This window comes from Arvicanthis niloticus, chromosome 13, assembly GCF_011762505.2.
Source record: "Arvicanthis niloticus isolate mArvNil1 chromosome 13, mArvNil1.pat.X, whole genome shotgun sequence".
Classification (NCBI taxonomy): Eukaryota; Metazoa; Chordata; class Mammalia; order Rodentia; family Muridae; genus Arvicanthis; species Arvicanthis niloticus.
In genome coordinates this window covers 65543121-65563191 of record NC_047670.1, presented here as the reverse complement: position 1 = coordinate 65563191, position 20071 = coordinate 65543121, and the positions used below count along the sequence as shown (strand labels likewise).

Genomic DNA, 20071 nt, shown 5'->3' with positions numbered 1-20071 from the left:
GAGTGCTGGCATTTCAGGATTCTATCACCTTAAGCTGAGCCTTCTTACCTTCTTGTCTTAACCACACTAATGTGGAACATAGAGTTCCACATTAAACCAGTGAAGACTTTTCTTACTAGCCATTCAGCCGACTTCTAGTTGCAGGTGTTGCACAGGACTCTGTGAAGAGCTGAGCTTCCTTGTGGAGCCAGTGGAGACTTTTCTTCTAAACACCAACCAGCTTCGAGCTGCAGGTATTCATGTATTCCATTGCAGAGCTGAGCTCTCTGTGGAGCCGGTAGAGTCTTAGAGTTGACTTGTCTCTGAGGACTTTTATGAAACATCAAAAAGAAACCAAGATGAAACATACTAGTATTTTAGCTCCTAATTAATTATTAACATTTCCCTTTAAGCAGAAGCTTAGTTCTTCCTTTAAGTGTGTGCTGGATACTTTTATATCAACTTGACACAGCTAAAGTCATCTCAGAGGAGTCACCCTCCATTAAGAAAATGCTTCCATAAGCTTGGTTGTACACAAGCCTGAAGGGCATTTTCCTAATTAGTGATTGATGTGGGAAGGCGCAGCCTGTTGTGGCTAGTGCCATCCCTGGGCTGGTCCTAGGCTCTTTAAGAAAGCAGGATGATCAAGCCATGGGGAGTTATCCAGTAAGCAGTACCTCTCCATGGCTCCTGCATCCAGGTTTCTGCCCTGCTTGAGTTCCTGTCTGGACTTCTTTGATGATGAAGAGTGATATGAAACTGTAAGCCAAGTAAACCCTTTCTTCCTCAAGTTGCTTTGGTCACAGCAATAGAAACCCTGAGACAAAGTGTAAATGGAAATTCTCAGAAGAAAGATCAAGTCATGACTGCACAAAGATTCCACAAAGCTAAGCTTCCAATCAGAAACTCAGGACTGTGGAGAATTACGATGTTGCAAAGCCAGATACAAATTATCTTGGGCTCTTTTTAGTTCCCATAATAACCACTCATCATCCACCCTGGTGTCTCACCTAACATCTTTTTGACTATCAGGTAGAAGCTTTAGAATTAGTCTGAGCTGAGTGCTAGCTTCCGACAATCCAAAACTTGAGGGTTGTCATCAGGTAGCGGCTGAGGCCTAGAGTAGAGTTTCCTGCATTTGGTTGTGATTGGCACTGTGGTCTCCCAATAGTGTACTTGGAAATCCCTTAATGTGAGGTTCTTTGTTCTAATATTAAAGTCTCATGTAATCGCTTTTGTTTTGAAACATGTTATTCCAAATAACGCAAATCCAAGTTCTCAGGCTATGTTGACTTCTGTTCTGCTTATCTCCTTGTCCCATTGAGGAGAAAGCTGTGCTTGGTATTGACTCTGGCTTCATTAACGGTCAAAGTGGTAGTTAATGAATGTTTTGTCACCACATCATAAAGCCCAGTGGCTTTTCAGCTGGCAGATCCCTCACTACTTTGTTCAACTTCTAAGTCAGTAAAGTTAGGGTGGCAACTACTTCCAGCTGCCAGAGTCCATGTTAGTTAGGGCATAGGTTGGGCTGCTTGAACAAAGACCGCAAATTACAAGGGCTCAATTAAAACACAAGTTTGCTGCACTTCAGCATTGTAGGTAATTTATAGACAGCCTAGAGCCGGGGTCCTAGGATCCTGTTCTGTTGTCTCACTGTTCCTTACGTGTTGGTCTGGTCACATGATTCAAAATGGTATATCACTTTGCTCTGCTCTCTGGACAGGGATGATTCATCTTTTGTACATAAGGATATACTGTCTGCTTTAACCCGGACTTGACCATCTAGCTGCTAACACGGGGGCCTAAGATGTGTAGGGAAATTGGGTAAACAATAGCGAAAATAAAATAAATAAATAAAAACGAGAGACTGGATTTTTGGGTATGGTTAGCAATTTATGCCATAAAATGTAAAGCACCTGATTGAATTTTTGAAGACTAAGAGAAAACTGTATCCTAAATAAACAATCTTTACCACATTGAAGGTTAATGGTTGGGTAGGATAGTTGTAAACTACAATAGTCTAGGCCTTTAGCACCTGCCTGTGTGGTATAGAAAACACAATTGCCTTTATAACAATTTGCAGTTCACCTTCTAGAGACCACGGTGAACATGCACGTGTGCATTGTATTTGAAACCATGTGTTTAAAAATTTATTTCTTTACCCATGAGTTTTTCCTCTCATTAACATTTAAGGAGGGATAAAGTACATTGTAGACCCAAAATAGCATCGAGTCTCAGTTTTTACATCGAGATCCCCCCTAACTACAAGGAAATAAAATCTGTAATGGACAGCTCAACCGGAAATGTCCGAGTCTTCAAGTCTTATTCAAAAAAGGTAGTGTCCATTTTGCATTCTCCATTTTGTATATACCGTCTAGCACTGTGTGTAAAGTTGACGTTCTAGGAGGGTGTGCAGCACGAAGGGAACAGTTGTGAGGAGTAGGTAGTTCTTATACAAAGCTCGCACTACATATTTGATTTATATTTATTAGCACCCAGTGAACTCAAAGATGCCTGGCGTAGGTGTTAGTGGCCATATCCCAAAGGCTACTTACCTGTCTTCTTCGCTGTTTGTTCAGTGGCTACTTTCTCATCTCTATACTTAATTTCCCATTCTTGAAGCTGAATCAAAACTTTCTCTCTGCCCACATCCCCAAAGAGAAGTTTTGACTATGGTGCATGGTGTTTAAGGTGGGGCAATTATCCAGGGATCTTTGCCACCTGTTCCTTGCTCTGTGTCATCAATCCCCTTGGCTTGAGTTGGACAGTGACTATGACTTCCTGGAAATTAGTCGAACAGGCCAAAGTGATGTGATGTCCCTTATTATATAGAGGAAGGCTTGGCAGAGCTTCTCCTGTATGGGAGGTCCACCGGGCTGGAGGTTAGGTTGGCATTTAAGATCTGAGACCTGGCCATGTGCCAGCAAGAGAATACAACTCTCACTTCTACTCAATAAGCTACTGAATTCTTCAATAACTTGAATGAGCTGAACTCCAGCTAAGAACCACCCCAAGCCTAGTGCTTACATTCCAGCCCTGTGAAACTCTAGCTGTGACTTTTGACTTATAGAAATGTGTGATTTGTGTGTGTGTGTGTGTGTATGTTTGTGAGTGAGAGAGAGAGAGAGAGAGAGAGAGAGAGAGAGACAGAGAGAGAGAGAGAAAGAGAGAGATGTACACATGCATTAGTATGTGTGTGTGCTTGTGTGCATCCATGTGTATATTGAGGTCAGAGTTATAACTTACTGCCTTATATTTGGGGACAGATCTTTTACTGAACCTGGAACTAACCAATTCAGCCTGACTGCCTGGCCAGTGAGTTCTGGTGACACTTTTGTCTCTCTCCTCCCCGTGCTGTGGGGTTACAGGTCTGTGTTGCTGTGCCTAGCTTTTTTATGCGAGTTGGGAATAATCTAACACAGGTCCCATGCTTGCATGGCAAACATTTTACCAACGGAACCGTCTTTCAAAAGCCTCCGTGTTTTCTTAGACCTAAAGTTTAAAGTAAATTTGTTACATAGCAGTAAAAATGAATCCTGCTGCCTGAGAGGCAAAAAAGAAAAACAAAGAAGAAGTTCATGTTCTACATCCCATCTCCCTACATCCTGATGTGATTACCAGTACTGGGGCTGCCTGTCCAAAGCTGGCAGACTGGAGAATGCACCCTAGAGCTGGATCTACATATCTCAACTTCTGTTTCATTTCCTTGGTTGAGTTCGGCTTGTGAACCATGTGCCTGTTTACTTGATGGATTTGTTTTTAGATGAGCATAAAGGTGGGCTGGTCTGATCTTAGTGGCCGCGCTGTAATTGTTATGATTGTATTGGCTTCCACGCTCTGAGTCAACTCACTGGCCCAACAGCCCTCTAGAAACAACAGATTTAGTAGTTATAATAGAAATTTTCTTAGGTTAAAAAAAAGTACACCTTGGCTGATTGATTTATTTTCTGTTTCTTCAGAATGGGTTGATTATCTCAGCTAAGGTTTTGAGACAGTATGGCATCAGTAGTACCAGAAGATTATTCTGTATTACCCACGTCCTCCGCATCTAAATGTGAATTTTCATAAGCCCCCGTGTGATCTGCATAGTCATGTAGCATGTTGAACTGCAGTTGTTGGGTTTTTTTGTTTTTTCTTTTTTGATTTATTTCCTGTATGGCATAACAAAGCTATAGATGGTAGGAACTTAAAGTTCGTTTGTTCTTTCTTTCTTTCTTTCTTTCTTTCTTTCTTTCTTTCTTTCTTTCTTTCTCTCTTTCTACTATGTATTTCTCTATAGAGCACACACAGTATTATACAAATAAAGTATTGATTTTTTTTAAGGGAACTGACTCTGGGAGGATGTTTTTCTCTGTTTTCTGGAAACAATTGATTCTTGCAGTTGGCTTCAAATCTAGTTTAGCTCACCATTCTGTTGAGAAGACAAGAACCCTTATAGTTATCTTTTCTAAGGGGGAAGCTAATGGCTTTAGATAGCTCTTAATGTCAAAAACACAAAACAAAATCTCTAATGGCTTTTCACTCAGCCTTTAAGACTCAGGTCCGACCTTTACCTGCCAGAGTTAATGGATAGTGATCGTTTCCTCAGTCAATGTAGAAAGAAGATTCAGTCCATTTATCAAAGATACTTTGTTCTCTAGTGTCTCTTTAGAACGTTCAGGAGGTAAACTGTCTGAGGGGTGAAGCTACCTTGCTCATTTTCTTTCACTTTCAATTCTGAGTACACGTCAGTGGTGATGGGCATTTTACAGGTAACGGGCACATTAAACAGGCAAGGTTCACAGGACTGCTGTTTGCAGTGTTTCTTTCAAACTTCGTGAGCTCATGTCAAGTTCCATGAATGGCGGTCATCTGACTTTCTAAATGGTTTCTAAAGCAACCTGAAAAACGAAGCAACTGTATCTCAGCTATTGAAAATTTGATTTTTATTGAAAGGAAATTTCATTTCACATGCTCTTGTATGGCTTTTAAAAAGTACAGTATTCTAATTGTGGGAAACTTTTAAAATTATTATTATTTAACAAAAATTGACTGGTTGCTTCCTTGAGTCTTACTGATATTCTTCAGGTCAGGTCTGCCTCATTAAACTTAGCAAGCATGGTAGCTCAACATACACAGTTATTTTCATCGTGAATCCAATGCAGTATAAACATAATTTTAAAATTATGTCTAGTATACTGCACCTCTGAAGAAATTTCTCTAGTAACATATCTTCCAAAATAATTAAATACACAGTGATGTGGAAAAAAAGTGCTCAAACATGATTTATGGTTTTGGTAATAATAAGTTATGTCTGTCTGGTGTGGTTGTGTGTGTGTGTGTGTGTGTGTGTGTGTGTGTGTGTGTAATCTGGTGTGTGTTTGTTCGTGGGTATAAGGTGCATGTACCTTATATAAAGGCTGGAAGACAGCTTTGAGTAGATTCCTCAGGAGCCATCCACCTTGTTGCTTGAGACATATTGGACCAGAGTAAGAAGGTCAATTTTTAAATATTTTATTTTATGCATACGAATGTCTTGCTTGCATGTAGGTTTGTGTAGCATGTAGGTACAGCGCCCTCAGAGTTCAGAAGAGGGTGTTACATCCCACCTTGTGGGTACTTGGAACCGAACCCAGGTTCTCCTCAAGAGTAGTAAGTGAGTGCTCTTTAATTGCTGAGCTGTCTCTTCAGCCCCACTGAGATTGTATTTAATAGGAAAAATATGGTGGAAGAAGTGTCATTGTTTTGGGGGTTGTGGCCAGAGAGGCCCCTAAGAGATGGGGTCTAGGTCTGCCTCCAAACATTGCTGCTCCTCACAGCTTCAGAAGGTTTGGTGCTGGCCTAACAGTGTGTTGGAGTCATTCGGATAGATATTCACAATATAGAATCTGGGTCTCACCTCTGGAAATTTCGATTTAACATGTTTGGGTGGGACGTGGGAATCTACATTAGTGTTTACGGAGAACAAAGTAAACACATTGAGCTTACCAGGCCGTTCCTTCATGGGGCCAGGCCTGAGAACCGGTACCATTCTTATCTGTTGTTAGTACCTGACACTCCCTCCATGGCTTCAACCTGTTTTTGATGTGCTGATTATTAACACTCTTCCCCGTCCTTTTGACTAAGATACGCATCTCCACAATCTTATAGGATTACCTGCTATTAGTGCCCCATGAGTAGACTGAGAGTGTGTCACCGTGTACCTGTGGTCCTATTTATGACGGTTCCCTTGGAATGATTTCTAGTTGTGTCCTCTTTTCTTCCAAAAGTGACCAGGTTTGCACGGTAGATTCTAAGATGGTTGTTAACTATGCCTTACAGTTTGAGGCACTCACGACCTGTTCATATGAGGCTGAAGGTCAAGGATCAGTTTCCCTTACTATTGTAACAAATTGTCACAAGGATAGTGGCTTTAAAAAGCACAGAGATTCTTTTCCTAGAGATTAAAAAATTGTAAAACGGGTTGGCAAGTTTGTATTCTTTCTGGAAGCTTGGGGCAAATCTTCCAATGCTGCCTTTCCTTGTTTATGAAGCCACATGTATTCTTTGGTTTTTGATCTATTATTTTTATAGAGTTGTATCAGTTTTTCTTGTAAAGGAATAATCTAGTAAGATAGTATTGGTGGGCAGTATAAAATAAAATACTCTGTTTTTTTCTTTCAAAATCATGTATAGTTTCATTTGTAACTTTACAAGATGGGTTTTTGAAATTCCATGCATAATTGTGATAGACTATGATGTTGTATCTTACTTTATTTGAGATGGTTTTCTATGCTTCAGGCTGGCCTTCAACTTGCTACTCTGTAGCTAAAACTGACCCTGAGCTCTGAATCCTTCTGCTTTTACTACTGACATTACACTGCTGGCTGTAGTATTTATGCAGCGTCTTATCTCTTAGGAAGCAAGAGGGAAAGGGGTCTTATGGTTCCTATAGTGTGTTAGGAACATCTAGAACAGACAGCAGATGGTTCAAATGGGACAGAGTCTGCCTTGATGTGGTATCTATTTACTGGGGTGGACTAGAGGAGGTTTAAAAGGGGGACCTCGGAAACCTCAGTGGCTTGCTATCATGACAAAATAATAGCTGCCCTAATTTTTAGAAATTTAAAAATAAATACAAATTAATTCACATTAAGACTCAACTGGAGAACCAGTAAGTAGTACAATGATGAAAATCATTCAGAGCAGTAGACGTAAGGAGGACAAAGGCTCAGTGTGGAGGATCTGCTGGCGGCAGTATGCTAGGAAGAGCAGCAGTGTCAAGGAGGTACCAGAAGAGCAGGTTACAGATAGGTGTGGGCAAAAGAGCCTCGGAGAGTGGGAATCAGGTCAGGTTATAGGGTGAACTAGAAAACTGCCATTGTGGCATGAGATGAGATCAGACTCCCTCAAGCAACAAAACAAAATCAGAGTTAGCAAAGACGGGCATGCCGCAGGAAGTTCACAGTACCCACAAAACTGGATCGGGGACAACAGGGCCTTTTCTAAGATGGTAAGGAACTCAACAGTGGCCAACTGTAAAAGGAAGAGATTTGTGTGGCAGTTCTTGTCCTTCTTGGAAAATATCTTAACTGGTCAGTTAGCAAAAGGAAGGCTTATTTCTCCCCTGGGACTGGCTAGCTGATCTTGAAAAAGGTTGAGGAACACTGCTTTTATGCCTTTGCAAATATGGGCTTGACTGTCTGCATCCTTGTACTTGGGTTGATAGTAGTGCTACTGGTGTAGTTTTGTAAGGAACTATGGGTTCCTGCACACACAATGGGACATGTGCAGCATACCAACAATGGGATGCTATAAACTCCAGTACCATGGTATTATTTATTACTCCTTAGCAGGCATTTTTTTTGCAGTACTAACAGGAGTCACTAACATTCCATTCTTTAGCATTCAATTCACCCAATTCAGAGTAAGGACTTATTTTACCATAATAATTACAATTCCCTCTAAACCAAACTAGTTACCTAGGGAGTTCTGCTCCTTGCTGAACAAGTTCTCTTATTGGTGATAGAGGGAGATACAAGCGATACAATGGTAGAAAACCCCTGTTTTGTAACAATGTAGCTCAATTTCTTAGCGTTCTTGCCTTGTATGCAAGAGGCCCTGGGTTCTGTTTTCTACAACACCTTCCCCTCTCTCTAACACACACACACACAGAGAGAGAGAGAGAGAGAGAGAGAGACAGAGAGAGAGACAGAGAGAGAGACAGAGAGAGAGACAGAGAGAGAGACAGAGAGAGACAGAGAGAGAGAGAGACACAGAGAGAGAGACAGAGAGAGAGACAGAGACAGAGACAGAGACTCCTTGTTTGAAAATAGGGGAAACTGTTTGGGAAGATTGGATTCAGTGGGAGAGGAAACATCAGAGAAGGGAAGGGAGATGTGTGTGAAAATGACCAAGTTCATTAGAGACATGTCTGAAATTGCCAATGAATGAACAGAATGCCATAAAGTTCCTAATGGAGCTGGAGGTGTGACTCAGTGTAGAGAACTTGTCGCTCTCGTCGAGCTCCTGAGTTCAGCTCCCAGAACCCACGTGAGGTGGCTCACAACTTCCAATAACTCTAGCTCCAGGGGATCTGACACTCCAGCTCCAGGGGATCTGACACTCTCTCCTGGCCTTGGCATGTGTGGTAGACAAGCACACACACACACACAAGTACACACAAAAAAAGGTTCTTGTTGTGTCCCATACTGACGTGAATGACAGCGTGAATAAGTCTTGATTAATCATAACTGAGAAAGATAATTTTGGAATTGTGCATTTTCTTTGCTAACGAAGGTATAAAACACACAGCTTGATCATCTTTGTTTAGCCGTATAAATACAGTTGTGTGACTGCATACATAGGTAATGTTCATTGCTGAATGTGTATATGCTTAGAGGAGCAGTTTCACATTTAAATTCTCAAAGACGCAGGATTTTCAAAGTGTGCTTAAAAAAAATTAAAGCAGGTTAAAGGATCCGAAAAAGTAAATATTACATTCTTGATGAAAGACCCAGAGTCATTTGAGATATTATGTTGACTGGAGAAGAACTGGCTTAGGGGATTTTCAAGCGACCGTGTAATAACAGTACCAGCACTTTATACACACACAGGCTTCATTACCACGTGTGTCTTGTCTGTTCAAGATGCTGCAGTGTGGCTCTGGCAGTGATATCTTATACATGTTTTATGGGTAAATGAATTGAGGCTGAGAGAGTAACTTAACCAGGGTCACGGCTAGTATGGATAAAGACCTATGTAGAGTTTGATATCTGATCACAAGGTGGCAAGCTAGCTTTTTTCCATTTCATGAGTAGTGGCAGAAGATACAATACTCCAGTTGGAGTCTTAAGTTCTTTTATTATTCACAGTACCTTCAGTTCTGCGATATACATATTTCCAGAGGCTTTTTCATTCTCTCCTGACCCGCTACGTGCAGTGCAGAAGTACCCATTGTGGGGATGTTGTGCATGTAGTCAGGGCATGGGGGAAACTTGCAAAGAAGGCTCGGTGATTCACGGAAGATGCTTCCTCTTAAGGTTGCATGCTGAAAACAAGATTTGATCTCTTGGCTTATTTAATATATTCAGCTATAAAAATAGTTTGGCTATTGTGAAGGAAAAAAACAAAACAAAACAAAACAGGAAGCAAGGCATGATTTTTGACAAAGTGACTAGATTCAGTCTCAGAATGTCCTGTGACTTTCTGATGGCACCACTAGAGTCACAGTCATTTCCCCAGTGTCCACCAGAACATAGGCTGGCTTTCTTGTGCTGGAGTTTACAATAGCAAGGAAGGAAGAAGACAGAAGACACACAACTAATGATGGATATGGTGTGTGGCAACAAAGAAGTAGTTTATTACTTCCTTTAAAAGGCTGGCATAGAAAACCTTTGCTATGTTTTCTTGGTTAATTAAAATATGACTCGAAACTATAGTGACCCTTAGAAATGCCAATCTAGGCTCTTTATGTGATAGCTTATAGGAAATTAGAGCTGGAGCCTCACTGGATACTGTTCAAGAACGAGTTTCTTCTAACTAAGCAGTGCACAGCATTGGGCCAAACTCTTTTAAGCTGATGTAGTTTATCTCAAGGATGTCTGTGAGAAAACCCTTGTGCAATTACTCTGACTTACATAATTTATAAGATATATTCTTTATCTTTAGAGAGTCACTAGTGGAAAAACAGAAATTCAATTTGCTATCTATTATATGAAAATCACCAACAGGTTTCTGGGAGGGGAAAATAATTCAGCTTGAGGAAAGGTAAAGGATGTTGAAGTCTGGGAGAGTTTGAAATTTTATAAAGAGTTGACAGATACGGGGGGTGGGGGGAGAGGGGTCAACATTCCAGGTAGATGGCAAGCCACATCTGTAGTACAGGAAACACATAGGTGAGAGCTAGTAATGATGAAGTCTAAAGAATCCCACAGTGATTTGATGTGAATCAAAGTGACTCAGATGTGCATTCCTATAATGCAGGAAGAATTCACATTCGGCCTGGGATCTAACAACATTGTTAGATCCCAGGCTGAATGTGGACATTTTTCTGACGATGACTGATGAAGTTAGGTAGTTTGCAGAACTGGTTAGGTAGTGGGGAATTAGAAAACAAGGATGTCACAGCAGAGGTTAGGAAAATATGAGGTTATGGATCAAATTACATTTTATTCTCTTCCATTTATCTATCTGTCTGTCCATCCACCCACCCATCCCACCCAGTCACCCATCCATATGGATCAAGTTACATTTTATTCTTTTCCATCTGTCTGTCTGTCTATCCACCCATCCACCCATCCACCCACCCATCCACCCGCCTGTCTATTTATCTATCTATTGCAAGATAGACTCTTGCAGTGCATTCCTGGGTGTCCAAGAACATGCTATGAAGATCAGTTTGGATTGGAACTCACAGAGATCCGCCAGCTCCTGGCTCCTAAGTGCTGTAATGAAAGGCATATGCCACTACATTTGGCCTAGAAAGGGTTTTTCAAGGATGCTGAGGTAAGACGACCTGCATTCTGTCAGAACTCTGAGTTCCATTCGAGTGGAGGAGCTGCGGCTGTACCTGAAGGGAAGGGTCAGACGTGAGGAGAGGGCTGCATTTGTTCACGTTTCCTCACCTGAAAATTCAACAGCTTGTGTTGTGTTCTCTTTTACACCTTCAACCCAGTTACAACAAATTATAGTGTTTAGGACTTTATAATTATAGAGGTAGCATAATTATATGTGTAATTATATATTTGTAATACTTTAGATGTATAGATAATAATTATAGATAAGTAATCTATAATTATTTATATGTTATATATAGTTTACCAATGTAATCTTGATGTACAATATTAGAATATTTTATTCTAAATACCTATGCCACCTGTTTCACACAAAGCTCTCTTTAGGAAGCCACTTGAAATATATTTAGTTGTATAATTATACATTTTAAAAACTTGCAAGAATTTCTTTTTAATTTTAGCCAAAATGTTTATATTATAAAATGTACAGTTCATCATCTTGGGGTTAGATGAGTGTGTTTCATGGTGTGGTGCTGGTACTGTACATAAAATTAGTAAGAAACAAGAATTGGAAGCTGTACAGCAGCAAGTCGCACATTCCTCTTCGTTTCTTTTCGTTGGTAAGGGCTGACATTGTGGTTTTTTTTTTTTTGTCTGATCTCAGATATTTTCAATATTGTGGTTGTAGCTACACAAATGTTGAGCTCTTTTCATTAGAAGCAATGAACTTGCAGTGAAAAAAAATTTCACTCAGGTGTGATTAGGGATTTGGCCAGCTTAAAAGACTAATTTTTGAAGTTGGATTGAAAGAATTTCGCAGGGGACCTTTGAGGATAGTTCCCACTTCGCTGTGTCACGGGAGACCATCTCAGGGAGACCATCTCAGAGGTTGCCTTCGCCTGTGTGTGGCAGAAAGAGGGTTCAGCTTGTCTTGTTGGCTGCTAAAACCACGCTCTCTCCTCCGCCCATGCAAATGAATGGACCTGGGCATCATCTGTATTTTAGGCAGGTCCTCCCTTCTATGAGCGAGGGTAGTAATCAGATGAGTGTAGGTCAGGAGGTCAAGGGAAAGACAGAATGACAGTGGCATTCTAAAATGGGATGGCACATCTGCAATTCAAATGGCTCCTAAATTTTTCTTAGTTATGTCGAAACAAAATGGAAAGTAAATGATCCAGTAAGTCAGCTTATGGTTACAATACTTTACTTAAGATCAAGTAACTGATTTCAAAGAAGAGTCCATTGCTTATCTCCATCATCAGGCTGTGCTTGCGTTCTATCACAGTGAATTTCTTATGCTCTCAGAGTGGCCTAGCTGTCCTGAAACTGGTCAGGAGCAGGGGCCTGGAGTTAATGAGGTGGCTTCTTGGAGAGAGAACATACTGAGCTCACACATGATTTTGTGCTGGAGGGCAGAGAGGCCATAGGAGCATTCAGATTAGTTGATATCTGAATAGAGATTGAAAAAGATGTTCAGTTTGGTAAAGGAGCCTTGAATAGAAGTGTCGGGGAGGGTTCCTGGGGAAAGGGAACATGGATTTGAAGGCACAAAAGCAAAAAAGTGTCCAGCTTGTTTGCGAAAGGGTGAAAGCCCTCAGCACTTTCCTAGTCAATGGAAATCCTCTTTAAATGCAAGGACTAGCGAGAAGAAGCAGAGAATTACTCTGGTGGAGTTTGGTGACCCCCCAGGACCTGCTTGTCTTTCAAGTATCAATATGCATTGTGCAGAACAGACCTCTGGGGACAGGACTGGGTGGAGGCTTTGAGAGGCCTTAATTAGGGTGGTGTGAAGGATGAGAAAAACTGCGGTGGACTGAAGAGCTATTTCAGGAATAATTAACACTCCTGAGCTAGATTCGATGGACAGAATACAGAAGAGGGCGGAGCTGATATTCTCTTGAGGTGCTGCTGACTGTGCTGTTTCTGTCTTCAGACCAGATCAGCAGCCATTCTCCCAAAGATAGCTGGAGCTGGATACGGCTTCCTTCTCATAACTGAGTGAGGCAGAGCAGGGCAGGAGCTGATTGGAGACAAGATAATATTAATTTTGGCAAATGCTGATTATTGAAAGCACACAGAACAAGAGGGTCGAAGGTGCTGTTACCATAGGCTGTTTTACAAATGTATTACTTTTTTAAATTATCTTTTTAGGTTGGCATACAGAGTGACAGGCTTTGTCATAGCGTCTTCATCATTATGCCGGGTGTTGTTAGACTTTTTATTCTCATTTGTTCCTCTCCCCAGCTGCCCTCTCTCTTGACATTTCCTCCTTAAGTAGTTTCTTTTCACCCACAACTCTCACCTACTGCTTTCTTATTGTATTCCTTAAGAGTTCTTCTTCCATCTCAGGATCCTTCATTTAGATTTATGATCCATACACATTTATATAAATACATGCATAAATAATTTTAAATTTAGGTTCACTGGCTATTTTATGGTCTCTAATCATAGATTATAAGAAACTTTTTTTTTGGTTATTTTACTTATTTAGATTTTAAATGTTGTCCGCCTTCCCAGTCTCCCCTCTGCAACCCCCCCCATCCCATCTTGCTTCCCCTTTGTCTGTAAAAGGGTGCTCCTCCACCCACCCACCCACCCACACCCACTTCATCACTCTTATAAGGAGCTTTTTAATTGTTATATACTATCTTTTTGCAGATCTATATCTATATCATCTTATCTATAGCTATATATTTGCAAAGAGATATATATCCTCCAACCTCCTTTTCTGCCTCTATCTTTGTGTGTGTGTGTGTGTGTGTGTGTGTGTGTGTGTGTACATATGTTCACAGAAGTCAGAAGAAGATGTTGGATCCCTATAGCCATAGTTATGTCCAGTTAGGAGTTACCTGTTGTGGGTCCTGGAATCAAACTCTAGGCCTGTGCAAGAGCAGCAGTGTTCTTACTGGAGAGCCATCTCCCCATCCATCTTTGTCTTTCTATAATACAATGTCCTACAGTTAAACAGTGCTAGATCTAGAAAGAATTATGGGAATTATGGTTCCCTTGTGCCTAACAGACTACTGGTGGTTCTTACGGTCATTTGAAGCAAGTGTTATTGGAAACTCTAGCAAAGAAGAAAACTACCATAAGGAAAGAAATACCATTGCATTAGTAAGTGGAGTCTGTACTTACTTCAGTATTACCTTTCTATCCTTCTGTCTTTCCACCACATCTGGACTTTTAGTTGAGTTACTCTTAATAAACAGATGGACTTGTTCTACCTTACTGGTCCTGGGTTTGTTGACCTTTGACCTCACAAAACAGGCACGGGGCAGGAATGCCTTTAAAATCTGTTACTTTCTCTGTCTTTATCCTTTTGTATTTCAGCTGTGTGGTTGTCATGTTTTTCTGTGTTAAACTGCTTGTGTTTCTCCAGGGCCAGCAGGGATCTGTCAAGATAGCTACTGAGTACTGATGCTTATGCCCTGGACGCCATGTCTGTAGAGTAAATAGAATGGGCCTAAAGTCTAGTTTGTTCTGTTATGAACACATCACCATACTTACTTTCTGTCTTAGTTAGGGTTTTACTTCTGTGAACAGACACCATGACCAATGCAAGTCTTAAAAAGGACAACATATAATTGGGGCTGGCTTACAGGTTCCGTCCATTATCAACAAGGTGGGAAGCACGGCAGCATCCAGGCAGGCATGGTAGAGAAGGAGCTGAGAGTTCTACATCTTCATCTGAAGGCTGCTAGAATACTCACTTTCAGGTAGCTAGGATGAGGATCTTATAGCCCATACCCATAGTGACATGCCTACTCCAACAAGGCCACACCTCCAAAAGTGCCACTTCCAGGGTCAAGCATATACAAACCATCACACTTTCATTCTTTGAGAACAAGCCTTGAACATACAAACAGAGTTTAGAATGGGAAGTACTAGCTTCTGGACAGGTGGGATGGGTACATGCCATGGTCTTCTGTGTGAAAGGAGATAACCCATAATAATTTCCCTGGCCTTTGCTTTAGAGAGAAAATATACGAACTTCTCTTTGTATCTATTTTTAATTTGTTTTTGAAAACTCTTGCTTCTGATGTGTCTTAGTACATGACCAAACAGTAAAGTTGTTATATACATGTGTACCATTAGAAAATGATTACCTATATGTGTGTGTATTGTGGAAGTACGCTTAAACATGTTAAAATACTGTAAGTCACAGTCAAACGTGTTCAGAAACTGCTGGTGAGAAGTTGGAAAATGTGAGTCAGGGGTTTCAGGGTATGAGGGTTTAAATATTATCTGTAATATTTCATTTTTATGCTGATCGTTGGAGATTAAGAGGAAAATGACAACTGAGTGGCAGAGTTTATTTGACTGTTTATTTAGTGAAAAGTATCTACCCCATAAAGATTTAATTTTAGAAGGAACTTTATACTCTTGTTCATTATTTGGGGATTACTAAGTAACCCATTGGCATTATTAGGCAAGTCATTTTATTTACTGAAGTTAATTCAGTGTAAGTTGATTTATTTAAATTTTTTGGTCAAGAATTCAAAGTCCTTAACTTTTTTTCCTGATTATTTCTTTTCTGATGATTTTTTTTCTTTTCTGATTATAATAATTTGTAATTTCTTTTCTGATTCTTCTTCACAGAATAAGACCTCAGCTTGCCAAAGAAAAGATCGAAGGCTGCCATATCTGTACATCAGTCACACCAGGAGAGCCTCAGGTCTTCTTAGGGAAAGATAAGGCCTTTACTTTTGATTATGTGTTTGACATCGACTCCCAGCAGGAGCAGATCTACACTCAGTGCATTGAAAAGCTCATCGAAGGTTGTTTTGAAGGATACAACGCTACAGTGTTTGCATATGGACAAGTAAATGCCTTATTGTCTTCGTGGGAATTATAATTCCGTTCCATTTCCATTGTCATGTCTTGTGGCCTTGGTAATATGAACCATCATTCTCTTGCTCTTTTGTTCAGACTGGAGCTGGGAAAACCTACACGATGGGGACGGGATTTGACGTCAACATCATGGAGGAAGAGCAGGGCATCATCTCTCGTGCTGTTAGACACCTATTCAAGAGTATTGAAGAGAAAAAGACCTCAGCAATTAAAAATGGGGTCCCCCCTCCTGAATTTAAAGTGAATGCTCAGTTCCTTGAGGTAATAGACTCGTTGTCAATTTCCTTTAAATTTTACCCATCACAGCAGGTACTTATAATGGGATATTGCTGGGCTTTCGTGTAGTGCTTTGCATACAATACTCAGTCGATGTTGTTTAAGTAAATTAGCATTAGTTAATAGGTAATGAATATGCCTTACGTTTGGATGCAAAATAGTGTTGACATTTGTACTATAAATGCTTTATAGTACCTATAGATTAAAAGTACAGTTAACATTGTTTATTTCAGAACATTTCCTTAACAAGCGATAGAGGTAAACTCTTGTGGGTAATTTGGATGAGCATATAAAGTGCTAGAAATTACGAAATTATGATCAGAAGGGAGGGGACCATCTGAGAAACGGCTGCAGAGGCTGGTGTCTGTGCAGTATGCCAAGATTATTCGGTCAGGATGGATTTCCAATAACTAGTCTGGTAGGGAGTTACGTCAGTAGAAGAAAATGTAGGTTTTTGCATAATGCTGTAGTTAGATGGACTGCCACACTATAATTCTGAATTGTGTTGGCTTTGCATATGCCAAGAAAGTTTTTTAAAAAAATGAGAGATAGGGAAAATGAATGTCTCAATGAGTAAAGATGCTTGCTGCCAAGCTTGAGGACCTGAGTTCCATCCCTGAGGAGAGAACCAACTCTCCACAAGTATACCATGGCATGCATGCCCCCCCTCCCACACACATAAAGAAATACATGCATATAGTAAAAGATAAAACAGAAGTAAGCCACCAGGGATAGAATTATCATCTTATTTGCCAGCTGGAATCACAACTAGCATATTCACAATTACCACATGATGGGATCATCCTGGGTGCCCACTGACAGATAAATGCATAAAGAAAAGGTGAAATGCACACACATGCATGTGCCTATATACAGAGTGGAGTACTATTCAGCCTTAAGAATGAAATGATGCAGATTGCAAGAAGATGGAGGGGACTGGAAATCATCCTGTTACGTGGAATAAGCCAGACTCACAAAGATAGGATATCAGAGTTTCTTTTGTATTTGTTCAACATAAGTAAAGGAAGGGAAGGCACTGAAATAGAAGAGAAGGGGAGAGAAAGGAGAAGGCAGGTGAATATTTGCCTGAGGTACATTGTATCCATACGTGAAATGTCACAATAATGCCAATCTTTTTTGTACATTCATGATGAGAAAAGAATTAGTAAATGAAAATGCACTGAAGAGGATAATTATAAGGAAAAAGAAATACAGTTTTAAGGTGAAACTGTAATACTTTTAAAATTCTTAACATCTCTGAACTTTCAGTTGGGTGTGGTGGCTCATTTCTTGGAACCCAGCATCTGAAACGCTGAAGTAGGGCCTCCGTGAGTTCAAGGACAGCCTGGACTTCTTAGGGAGTCCTAGGCTAGCCAGGGCCACTCAGTGACACACCCTACCCCCAAGGACAACTTAATCTAAAACCCCAGGCAGCCAGGGCTACCTCTAGGGAGACCTCACACCCAAACCCCCAACCCCAGCCTCCTCCCTCAAATAGAAAGTATCTCTGCCCTAACCTTTGGCTTTGCCTGCATCTGAGACATACTGGCTCAAGCTTGCTTATTTGTCTTTTGTTTCGGTCTTGCAAAGTGGTGGTAGGTCATCTTAGCTTTTGTGTCTGGGTTGTTTGCCATGATTAAGTCATTTCCTCTTTATTTTTATAGCTAAATCTGACATTCACTTAGTGTCCACAAATTTATGATAACATAGTAACTCATAGCTATATGAAGAAATAGCTGTCACTTTTAGGGCTGTCGAGGATGCTGAGGATACTCTGAAGCACATCAGGGGCCCCAGAGCCACTTCGAGAGAATTAACCATTTAATCTTTTTCCTCAGCTTTATAATGAAGAGGTCCTTGACTTGTTTGATACCACTCGGGATATTGATGCAAAAAATAAGAAATCGAATATAAGAATTCATGAAGATTCGACTGGAGGAATTTATACCGTGGGAGTCACGACACGCACTGTGAATACAGAACCGGAGGTGACTGTGTCGTTAATACATAGCATAGGTGGCTTTCGAAACTGTCATTACTGATAGTACACTCAAGATACATTCATACAATGGCTTTCCTTCAGTACACTGGAGTTAAGAATCTTGTCTGCCTTCTTTGTGTTGTTGGTTTTTTTTTCCCCCAAATGAAAATCATTATAAAAGTGTGAGAGCTCTAGCAAGATGTGTGAGGTACCTGGTGCCCAGCCCTCCATTTTCAGAATTCCCGTGATGGAAGGAAAACCAATCCCCAAATTTCCAAATGTTGCTTTCTGATCCTACACACACACTATGGCGCACACGCACGCACGGCCAAGAATCAATGCCAAAATGTGATGCTGATGCTAACTCCTTAGCATAAAACCACCTAGAGAGGCATCCTTGGCAGATGATGCAGTGTCTGAAGTTGGGTGCAGTGTATGTATCGTGCTCTTTCACAGCTACAGAGGGCTAAACAGTGCCGACGTGTGAGGTTATAATCTGTTTGTTCTTTGCTTGTGACGTTCAGGATTGCATCTTGGCTTTTGTAGGGAAACATTTAAGAAAAAAAATGATCTAAAATAAATGAGAAGAAAAAACTTAAAACAGGGCAGCCTAACTGATCCAGATTATTGTGGTGGAGTTCGTCGCACCAAAGCCTTCTACTGTAACAGTTTGAAGTGGAAGCTGCAAATGTCAGTATAGGGGCGGACAATGGAACTTAGTGTTTTCTCCTAGTCAAAAAAAAAGAAAAGAAAAAAGAATGCACCATTGTACTGAGAAGTTCAGCTCTAATGCTCCTGTAACACAAACGACAGGATGAGAGATCTTCCTTTATATCCTTCAGCACAGTGGGTTTTAGCTGTCAGCTCAGACAGAAGGTTGGCTGGGGCCTGGGCTCGTGCTGTCCAGTGAAGCCTTTCTTGCCCTTTGCAGATGATGCAGTGCCTGAAGCTGGGAGCTCTCTCGCGCACCACAGCCAGTACCCAGATGAATGTGCAGAGCTCTCGTTCACATGCCATTTTCACCATTCACGTGTGTCAAACCAGAGTGTGTCCCCAAACAGATGCTGTAAGTTCATGTTTTTCTTGTTTTTTAAACGTTCAGCCTTTAGGTCCATAAATCCTATGCCTCTCCAGAGAGGGGATGTTTGATCCAATTTTATTTAATTTTTTCTTTTTAAAAAAAAAACTATTTTTTTTTAAAATTTACTTATTTTATACATGAGTACACCACCATGGCTCTCTTCAGACACACCAGAAGAGGGCACCAGACCCCATTACAGATGGCTGTGAGCCACCATGTGGTTGCTGGAAATTGAACTCAGGACCTCAGGAAGAGCAGTCGGTGCTCTTAACCACTGAGCCATCTCTCCAGCCCTATTTTATTTTTTCTTTCACTTAGGTTTTTTTGTTTTGTTTTTTAAAATTTATTTAACTGAAGCTAGCCAATCGTGTTAGACTTTGGAAAACAAACAGAAATACAGAATATCCGTTATGACCAAGTTGAGATGTCGTTCTCTATGCTCTCTGCAGTGAGGGCTGTTTGCATATTTCTGTTTGTCAGCAGAGCTGTTCACTACAGGTGGATTTGGCTTCCCAAACATTTTCTCTAATGTTTTCATTTATGTTTTCTTGGCCATGGGACTGTTTCTCTAGCTGTAAAAGGGAGCAAATGTGGACAAGGGGTGTTTGATGTCACACTAATGAAGCATTTTCGGTTACCTACCGCCATCCCAGGAGAACGTAACTGATAACAAGCTGATCTCCGAATCGTCGCAGATGAATGAGTTTGAAACGCTGACTGCAAAGTTTCACTTCGTTGATCTGGCGGGATCGGAGAGACTGAAAAGAACTGGAGCTACGGGCGAGAGAGCCAAAGAGGGCATCTCCATCAACTGCGGGCTTGTAAGACCACGAGGGACACGCGCCCTCTCTGCTGTCCCTCTCTGTTTAGCTTGGTTGGCTTGGTGTTCAGTATGTAGTGCAGGCTTGCCTCACGATTCTCCTGCCTCAG

At 40.9% G+C, this 20071-nt stretch overlaps 1 protein-coding gene across 23 annotated transcripts in view; it reads left to right on the top strand.

Annotated features, from left to right (window-relative positions):
• Positions 1-20071, top strand: part of Kif21a (kinesin family member 21A) — a 110546-nt gene that overhangs the window by 34429 nt on the left and 56046 nt on the right. For all 23 annotated transcript variants that reach the window (XM_034517152.2, XM_034517155.2, XM_076911909.1 and 20 more), the window contains 5 exons: positions 15552-15774; positions 15882-16064; positions 17918-18067; positions 18992-19126; positions 19795-19962. In XM_034517152.2, coding sequence (XP_034373043.1) covers positions 15552-15774; positions 15882-16064; positions 17918-18067; positions 18992-19126; positions 19795-19962 — 859 coding nt within the window. The remainder of the gene's footprint in view (positions 1-15551; positions 15775-15881; positions 16065-17917; positions 18068-18991; positions 19127-19794; positions 19963-20071) is intronic.